The sequence below is a fragment of the Tauraco erythrolophus genome, chromosome 17, assembly GCF_009769465.1.
Source record: "Tauraco erythrolophus isolate bTauEry1 chromosome 17, bTauEry1.pri, whole genome shotgun sequence".
NCBI lineage: Eukaryota > Metazoa > Chordata > Aves > Musophagiformes > Musophagidae > Tauraco > Tauraco erythrolophus.
In genome coordinates, this window is record NC_141481.1 from 11,698,701 (window position 1) to 11,708,479 (window position 9,779).

The 9,779-nt window shown below is 55.8% G+C and overlaps 1 protein-coding gene across 1 annotated transcript; it reads right to left on the minus strand.

Moving 5' to 3' along the window:
• Nucleotides 1-585: 585 nt before the first annotated feature.
• KCNJ12 (potassium inwardly rectifying channel subfamily J member 12) lies at nucleotides 586-1,875 on the minus strand. The gene has a single exon (XM_009988003.2). It carries the CDS (start codon nucleotides 1,873-1,875, stop codon nucleotides 586-588), a length of 1,290 nt encoding a protein of 429 aa, XP_009986305.2.
• Nucleotides 1,876-9,779: the final 7,904 nt, after the last annotated feature.

A 9,779-nucleotide genomic window follows, 5' to 3' on the forward strand; every position in this document is an offset into this window, starting at 1 on the left:
CCCCCCCCCCTTTTCCCCCAAATTAAAAAGAAGTACGTTAATGTCGCATGTTATTTCAAGTGTTGTTCTTGTGCAACTGAATCAGACCGCCTGCCGGAAGGAGCAATATTTTTTGTTGTTGCTGTTCAGTTAAAAAATAAAAGGAAAAAAAAAAAAAGAAAGAGAGAAAGAAAGATTTTTTTCCTGATATTTCCTCTTTTTGGATCTCGCAGTGCTCGGCTCCAAGAAAACGCTGGCGTTTTCCCCGTGGGGAGAGCGAAGCCCCACGGGGCCGCGCGGGGCGAGCACCTGCCCGCGCCCCACGGACCCTCCTCTCTCTGCCCGCCCGTCCGTCCATCCGTCCCCCCCGAGCCGTCGGCCCCGCCGCGGGCGCCGGGCGCGGGAGACGCGCCGTGGCCTGCCGCCGTCCCCTCCTGCAGACCGCTCAGTGGTTATTGCGATGAAACGGAAAACTATGAACGATACTAATTTCTCAAGCATTCCTATGGCACTTGCATTGTTCTGCATAATTTGAGCGGGTTGTAGGGGAAGGGATTAGAGGAGGAAAAAAAATACCCTCGGAAAAGTCAACGGAAGGACCAAGAGTCATATTTCCGACTCCCTTCTGTACGACCGCTGGTCCAATGCTATTGTGGCTTGAAGCCTATCGAACTCGTGCCTGTTGTCCGGGCTCAGGTCCTCCAAACCCCGGCTGTCATCGTCTTCCTCTTCCTCGTCGCGGCTCATGAAGGCCAGCTCGTTCTCGTAGCAGAAGGAGTTGGTGCTGGGCAGCAGGAATTTGTTCTCCACCAAGTCCTTGGCGCTGCAACGAGGGGTGGACGGGACCTCGTAGGTTTTGTGGAAGTGGGAATAGTCTACTTTGTACTGATTTTTCTCCTCGAACAAGACAGGCTCGAAGCGGTGGCCCCAGAGGATCTCACTGGCCAAGTAGGAGCTCCGAGCTTGCGTTGTCATAGCGGTGGCTTCTACCATGCCTTCCAGGATGACCACGATCTCAAAGTCGTCTGTCTCCAAGTCCTGGCGGCTGATCCCGAACAAGGGGCTGTCTTCATTGATCTCGTGGAGAATGGTGATGGGAGACACCAAGAAGATACGGTCCAAGCCTTTATCAAACCCCACGTCGATGTCTATTTGGTCGAGCGGTATGTACTCCCCTTCTTCTGTGATCCTGGGCTTAATGAGCTGAGCTCGTACGTGGGCTTCTACTATGTGGCTTTTCCGGAGGTTCCCAACTCTCCACATCAGGCAGAGTTTTCCATCTCTCATTGCCACTACTGCATTATGGCTGAAAAGTAATGTCTGGGCCCGTTTTTTGGGCCTGGCCATCTTTGCCATTATTGCACCAATCATGAAAGAGTCAATTATACACCCCACAATGGACTGAACCACCACCATGAAGACCGCGAGCGGGCACTCCTCTGTCACGCAGCGGAAGCCATAACCAATAGTCGTTTGGGTCTCAATGGAGAACAGAAAAGCAGCCACAAAGCCATTGACTTGCAGAACGCAAGGTTTGAAGGTATCGTCTCCACCTGGGTTTTCTAGGTCTCCGTGAATGAGTGCAATTAGCCAGAAAATCAGCCCAAACAATAACCAGGACACCAGAAACGCCAGGGAAAAGAGCAAGAGCATATACCTCCAGCGGATGTCCACGCACGTGGTGAACATGTCTGCAATGTACCTCTGTGGCTTGTCATCCATGTTGGTGAACTCCACGTTGCACTGACCGTTCTTCTTTACAAACCTGTTCCTGCATTTCCTCCTGGTGTGGATTTTCCCGTTGCCAAAGCCGTTGATACCTGGCATGGTGGTCAACCTCAGCCCGTCTTCCTCGGAGGACACGATGCTGTAAGGGTTGACTCTGCCTGCAGTCATCCCTGAGCCAAGCCCACAGTGAAGGTGAAGGGTCTTGCGACTGCCGGCGCCCCTCTGGCCCACCCCTGCCCACCCCCCAAATTCTGTTGTGGTGGAAGAGAAGTCCCAAGCTTCCACGTCTCGGCTGCCACGTCACCACGTGGATCCCGTGAGAGGCTCTGCAATGAGAAAAGAAAGACACAGCCGTTACCTCTCATGTCAAAGGGACCTGAGGGGGTGTTTGGCTGTGGGTCTCATGGGGTGGGTGGCTGCATGTTGAACAGCTCCTCCACTGCCCTAACTCTCCCTCCTGTGGCTTGGCTGTTCCCAAAAGACACCCAGGAGGAAAGAAGAAGGTCTTAGAGTTTGTTCTTTCGTTCTACAAAGCGAATGAGCAAACCTTGCTGGGGAGACGCAGCATTTGTGGAACCCTCGATGACACCAGAGGATGAAAAACCTTGGATAGCACTGGAGTCTCTCCCCTTCGCTTTTCTCATGAGCTCTGCTGTCAGAGTGGGGTCAGGCTGCTGGAGAGGAAAGCGGAGAGGCCGAGCTGCTCTCCTTAGTACGGAGATATTAATAAAGGTACTCCTGAAAACAGCTCCATCAGTTCACATTGCCCGTGCCAGATGGACCGCTGCCCAGCACATCGTAGCAGCCCGACCTCACGAGCACCAGCTCTTCTGGGGTCAAGGAAAACCACAGGGAGATGTAGATTTAACCTCTGTCCACCAGCCCAGGGATGGGAGAGGACACGGCCAATGTGCAGCTGGTTGGAGAAGGCCCCAGGAAGGCACTCGCTTGGGGCAGATGTCCCAAGGAGCAATTTTCCCAACACGTCCATTGGGACATGGAGCCATCTACGGTCATAGATGGGTTTGCTGGCCAAGTCTTACAAAGACAACTGCCACTGGGGAACAGGGAGATGTTTTAATCCCTTCTGGAGGGCTCAGCTGCAGGGTCAGGGACCTACACTGAGCTTTGCCTGGGAGAGATGTCGGAGCAGCATGGACATGGGCAAGGTGGCTAAAGTCAGGTGGGCTTCCCAGTGCCTCTGCGATGGCACGTGGGGCTGTATCAGGCAGCGGATGGGGTTGTGGAGAAGCCACATGGCATGTCCCAAGCACCCCAAAGAGATAACACTGCAGGAACCCTCCCCAAACCACTCCCTGCCGCAGCTCGTCCTGTTCTTTAGCGACATGGGATGTGTCGCTGGGGATGAAACCACCTTGCTGCTGCCTAGAGCTGTGTGGGACAGCAATGTGGTGGCTCAACGGGCGCAGAGCCCCCCGTGACACCCAGTCCCCGCAGCGCAGAGGTGCCCGGCTCATGCCTGGAGGCGCAGGCGAAGCCGCCGGGCTGTACGTGCCGCGTCGGATCCGCTGGCCCGATCGATGTGGTCGATTCCTGCAATCAGCTCCAGCGCCCGGGGACACGCTGGGACGAGCACACCCTTTCCATTACGGTGCCATGGCCAGCCCAGCGCCTGCGCCAGCACTGGGGAGCGTTTCCAGGCACAGCCTGCCTGGGGCTGCGTCAGCCCGGCTCGAAGCGATACCCTGGGTTGTCTTCTACTGAAATTCTCCCCATATTCAGCCTGGGATCCGGCAATCCCTGCAGAAGCGCAGCTCCACAAGCAGGAGCACTAATAACTTGCCCAAACCTCCTGGGTGCTGGACACAGACCCACACACGCCACCATCTTATACACCAAACAGCAGATTTCCACCTCCTGCAGCCCAGGCACAGCCGTTTTTCACCCCAAAAGCTGTTTTTTTCCAGCACCACGGTTCTTTGTCGGTGCGTTGGCAGATCAAGGCATTGCTCGCACCTGGCTGGGGCGGTCGGCACGAGATCCTCTCCCTCCTTACGGCCACGGGGAAGCGTAAAATAGGCACGAGCAGTGAATATTTCCAACCTCAGGGTCACTGGGAGCCCGGCGGGACCAAGGTGGATGTGCGGAGCGGACGAGGCAGGCTGGCTGCAGGCTCACGCTGCCGAGCTCCAGCCTGGTCAGCCATCCCGAGCCTTCCGCCTGACCACCCCGCTACGCTCATTAAGGCTTTCTCTCCTCTTTTTTTTTTTAATGAGAGCTGAGCATTTGGAGACAAAAAAGGCAGCTCCTCCATCACCCCTGCAGCTCGCCCCACCGGTGCACCCGGGGGAATACACCGAATTCTTTTGCCACTGGATGAATTTACTGTTGGTTTGTTGTTTTTTTTTTTTTAATTAATTCTAGATGCATTTGAGAAGTGAACAAAATGCAATGAGCTCCCGGTGACCTGGGAGAGGATTAGCTGGGGTCTGGATTAACTGTGCTGGGAGGGGAGACGTGCCCGGGTGACTGCGGAGGCAGCAGCGCTGCCCTCACCGGGGGCGACGCTCCCCGGGACCCCCCGGTCACCATCACTGCTGCCCTCCGCCTTCCCCCCTTCCTGCCCTCCTTCCTGCCCTCCTTTCTCGCTTTCTCTGTTTCTTCCTTTCTCTTTTCTTTCCTTCCTGCTCTTCATCTTTCTCTATTTCTCTTTCTCTGCCTTTCTTTTCCTCTTTTCCTTTCTTTTCCTTCCTTCCTTCCTTCCTTCCTCTTTCTTATTTCTTAATTTCTTTCTCTTTACTTAATTTTCTTTTTCTTTTTCTCTTTTTTCTTTTTCTTTTTCTTTTCTTTTCTTTTTCTTTTTCTTTTTCTTTTTCTTTTTCTTTTTCTTTTTCTTTCTTTTTCTTTTTCTTTTTCTTCTTTTTCTTTTCCTTTTTTCTTTTTTCTTTTTCTTTTTCTTTTTCTTTTTCTTTTCTTTTTCTTTTTCTTTTTCTTTTTCTTTTTCTTTTTCTTTTTCTTTTCTTTTTCTTTTTCTTTTTCTTTTTCTTTTTCTTTCTTTTTCTTTTTCTTTTTCTTCTTTTTCTTTTCCTTTTTTCTTTTTTTCTTTTTCTTTTTCTTTTTCTCTTTTTCTTTTCTTTTTCTTTTTCTTTTTCTTTTTCTTTTTCTTTTTCTTTTTCTTTTTTTCTTTTTCTTTTTCTTTTTCTTTTTCTTTTCCTTTTCTTTTCCTTTTTTCTTTTTTCTTTTTCTCTGTTCTTTTCCTTTTTCTTTTCCTTTTTCTTTTTTCTTTTTCTATGTTCTTTTTCCTTTTTTCCTTTTCCTTTTCCTTTTCCTTTGCCTTTGCCTTTGCCTTTGCCTTTACCTTCTCCTTCTCCTTCTCCTTCTCCTTCTCCTTCTCCTTTTTTCCTTTCTCTATCTTTCTTCCTCCCTTTTTTCTTTCTCTCTTCCTTGCACTCTTTCACTTTTTCTCTTTCTTCCTCTCTTCCTCTCTTCGTGTCTCCCTTATTTTTCCCTCTCCTTCCTTCCTCCCTGCTACCCTCCTTCTCTCTCTCCCTCCCTCCCTCCCTCCCTCCCTTCCCTCTCCTCCTCCGATCTCACTCAGGGTGTCTCCTTGTCCGAGCACCCCAGACATGGGGGAACACTTCGCTGCAGGGGGATGCCAGGACAGACTCAAGGGGCTGACACTGCTTCAGGTGTGGGGCAGTTCTCGTGACATGTCCCACATCCCACCTGGGACCCCACGTTCACCGGGCCCGCAGGACAAAGCCCCCCCCAAAGCTCTTGGGGGGACAACCCCCCCCGGCACCAGGCCGACAGCGGCAGCACGGGGAGACGGCAGCTAAATAAAGGCGAGCGAAGTGGATGTGTCGGAGCAGGCGGCCGCCTGCGGCTCATACTTTATTTAGCACAGTTTTGTTTGGAAATACGCTTTCTCGAGTTTGCTGAAAGCTGAATTTCTGGTTTGGTTTTAATTTGAAGGCTGGAGCCCCACGCTGCCACTGCAGGAGGCTCGGGCTCGGAGAGGGCTCCTGCAAATGCGTGGAAACCCATGGCTGGACGGACTCTGCTGCCGGCACCGGCTGGGGACTGCGGTCCTGTGGTCACCCTGCGGTCCCCCGGGTCACGAGTGCCACCCTCCAGCATCACCCCCATCTCCCCACAACCAGAGCGGCCCCAGAGTACCAGCGGAGCCGTTATAGGGAGGTTACATCCCCGCTCCATCTCCTTCCCAGGACTTTCGCACCCCTAACCATCCCAATTTGACCCCCGGCAACAAATTCCAAACTTCCCCTAACACCCAGAGCCCCTCAATGCCCTTGCCAGCCCCAGATTCGGCGCAGACAAACCCATGCAGGGTGTCGGGCAGGACCAGGATGATTCCCTGCCGCTCATGCCGTTGCGTATCCCGCAGCACTAACAGCGTTAACACGTGGGAAACAAAACAGGCCCCTAATATTAATAGTGGGAAGGAACGGCCCACAGCTCCCCACGGGCTCGGAACGCCGCGACGCCGTGGGCTGCCCCAGCTCACGAGCTGACTCCTGCCACCAAACTGCACCGACCCAACTGCCACCGCCGAGCCGCTTCCCACAGAGAATCCAAGCGTCTCCAGCAATCTGCCAACCGCATGGCTAATTTTATTTCTTTCTTTATTTTTTTTTTTTCCTGAACAGAGAGTTAAATGTTACAACGATATTCCGAACAGCCGGCGTGCTGGGAAAACGTGTCGAGTGCCAGGGCGGTCATTAGTTAGAGCCGGTTGAATATGTCGATGTGATTTATCATCACACCGGTCCCTGTACCTCTGGAGGGGACGTGTTTCGGCTGCCGTCCCCCTCCTGCATCCTGCCAGCATGGATGGAGGTGTGTGGGGAACCAGGCTGCGTTCCGGTGGGATCAACCTGGGTGGGGACTCAGAGGAGCTGAGTCGGGGACACGGGTCCCCTGGCCATGAGGGCAGGAGAGGTGACCGTCCAGGAGAAGAGGGTGTGAGGAGGGTGACGCTGCTGCCTGCCCTGCGCCGGGAGATACGGCTGCTATCTCCCGCAGCGATGCCCTTCATGCCCCAGCAGCAGGACAGCAATGTCAGCGGAGAAGAGGGAGCCAAACCAATCCTGCTTATCCCATCTCGACAGACGGACCCGGTGCTGAGCACCGACAAAATGGAAGGGGGACACAGCAGAGGAGGTGGGGGCTCCTCTAGCTGAGATGTAAAGCAGGGGACTGCAACCAGCCCCTGGCCAAGCACGTCCCCACTGTGTCGGGGTTCCCACCACAGCGCATTCCTAATAAGAATAAAATGCTCCATTTTGGCAGGGAGAGGGGTAGAACACAACCACGAGCATGAACCCCTCCCCTGGACCCCCACGCACCCCCCTAGTGCCAGTGAGCAGCCGAGACATTGCTGTCTGCAAGCCTTGACAGCGCACGCAGGAGGGAAACTGAGGCACAGGGGACAAGGAAGGCCCTTGGCAGGGCGACCGGAGAGGATGAGGTGCCTGGAGAGGTGCTGGCTCATCCCTGTCCCCTTAAGCCACGTGCGGATGCCACCGCGGGCATGGGAGGAGAAAAGGGGCCACGTGCAGCACTTGGCACCACTGGGGCCAGGTGGCTTGTTCTTAAGCACCCCAAAAGTCCTGCTAAACGTGTCCTGGATCAGAGGAGATGCTGGGAAAGATCCCTTCGGAGACTGCACCGGGCACACAACTGGTCCCCAACTCCATGGCGTGAGGAGGGGTCTGAGCATCCCGGTCTGGTTGCCTCTGTGCCCATTCCAGCCCTGCCAGCACTGGTACCCAGCCCCTGTCGCCACGGTGGTGGGACCCCTGGGCTGTACATCCACCCCTGCCCCCCCACATGCCGCTCCGGGTGATGGCCCCCCCTGCCCAGCTGCAAGATTGGAGGAGGTTGGGAAACGCCGCAGCACCCACAGTCCCCCCAGCCTGAACCAGCCCTGCCACCCCACTGGGTCCTGAAGTCCCATCTTGCTCACCCGGGAAACACTGGCTGTTTGTCTGTCTGTCCGCTTGCATCCCTACAGCCGGACAGCAGGACATGGGTGGGGGTGAGGATGAAGGCAAGGGGGGGCTGAAGGCCTTGGCAGGGTCAATCAGCACCTGGGGGGCTGCCAAAGGATGCCCCAAAACCCCAGGGGACGCAGCCAGACGGCCCTGCCCCTGCCACAGCCTACCCAACCTGGGGTCACCCACACTCCCGTCCCCACCACCCCCTTCCCCGCAACCCCCCCCTTACCCCCCCGCAGCCCAGCCTCGGCTCAGAGGATGGGTGTTAATGCCCCGGCAAATCGCCCCGGGAAGGGGCAGAGCCTAACACCCTCCCCAGGCAGGGGGGGCTCCGGCGGCACCCCGGACCAGGGGGTCTCCCTTACCTGCTGTGCAGCCGGGGGGGTCTCCCCAGCGCTCCCCGTCCATGGCTGCGGGGTGCAGGGTGCCCCGTGGCCTGCTGCAGCCCCGGCGAGAGACAGAGAGTTTTAATTGAATTTCTAGATTATCCTGGGGGAGAAGTTGTAATCTCCTTAAATCCAACCTCTGCTCGAGTCCCGTAACCTACTGTCCTGCGCCGCGGGAAGGGATTTAGCCAGGGGGAGGGGAGGTTTCCCAGCCCCGCCGATGCTTTGGACCCTGCGCGTTGCAGGATTTGTCCCGCGGGACGTCAGAGATCCGCTCCCGACAGCCCTGCAGCCCCGGGAATTAAGGCTCTGCAGTGGCGATGCCTTGTCCCTTCTCCCACACCCCGCCACGGTGACTGGGGGTGTCCCAGGAGCCCCCCGGAGCCGGTGGGGCTGTGGCACCGGTGATGGAGATGCCTGGTGCTGGGTGGAGGAAGGGAGCTGGCTGTCGGGTCAGTGGGAGGTTTGAGGGGTGAAGATGAGCCCCCCTGGGTGGGAACATGTGGCTGGGAGGTGTCAGGGGCTTCAAATTGAAATATCGCGTGGCCTGGCTGTGGCGGGGGATGTGCGAGTCCCCATCCAAGTCCTCATCCAAGTCCCCATCCAAGTCCCTTTCCCTCCTGGGGCTGCGGCGAGTGCCTCCCCCCAAAAATAGCCCCATCCCTGGATCTTGTGGGCCAGAGAGTGTTTCCAGATGGGTGACCTTGGGGTGTCTCTGCCCCCTCCCTGCGCGCTCTCCTCCATCACATGGCCTCGATCCCTCCCGTATGCTCCCTAATCTGGATCCCAAAACCCTCCCAGGGCCAAACGCCAGCGATGGGGCTGTGGGTAGATGATGGCAGAGCCGAAATCAGCCCCTTTCCCAAATCCCGTTACTCCCCAAACGGGTTTTGCCCTGGAATTCCGCTCTCGCCCGATGCGAACCCTCCCTTCCAAGAGCCGGTGTCTCTCGCTCGAGGGAAAATCGTGTGTGGGCAGAGCCCGCGCCCGGGAAATGTTTATCCTGAAAGCGCGACGTGCGGCAGGATGGGAGCCATGGGGCTGCCAGCCGCAGCCGACGGAGCCGTGAGCCGCGGGAAGAGCGACGTCGAGCACCTCAGCACCGGCTAGGAATCGACACAGAGAAGAACGGGATGAGACGCACAAGTCTCTCCAACAAGGGAAGACGGGATGAGCCATCAACTGCTCAACAGCATCCTCCACTCTCTTTTTTGGGAGGCTTTAAACTCACGATTATTCCTGCTCCATCCAAGCATCAAGAACTGCTCAACTCTTGTTGAAAAATACAACTCGTATCCCGCTATCCTGGATAATTTTCCTATCTTGGCCGTAAAGTTGCCATTTTCACCCCAGAAACGGTTGCGTTTCCAGCGCCTTTTGGCATCGCCGTGGGTTAAGGTGTCAGTAGAGCCCTAAACTTGAGTTTTAACCCCAGGAGGAAGGAGATGGGGAGGAAGGACATGCCATGCTCAAGCAGAGCTGCCCTCGGGCCCTACTCACCCCACGATCGCAGCAAGAGCCGTGGATGCCGAGCCCGATGCCGGCGGCTGAGCGAGCGAGCGGATGACGGGGACTTTGCCGGGCGGCACGCCGCCGTCCTGGCTAATTGCTCTCGAGCTCAGATTACAACTTCTCTTCTTCCCTACATGTCCAGGAGCTGGCACCTCGGTTGTGGTCGCGGGGAACCACCGCCAGCGAGGGGGGA

What these genes read in the sequence shown, in the direction of transcription:
- KCNJ12 (XM_009988003.2), bottom strand. Translation starts at nt 1,875, where the DNA reads ATGACTGCAGGCAGAGTCAACCCTTACAGCATCGTGTCCTCCGAGGAA.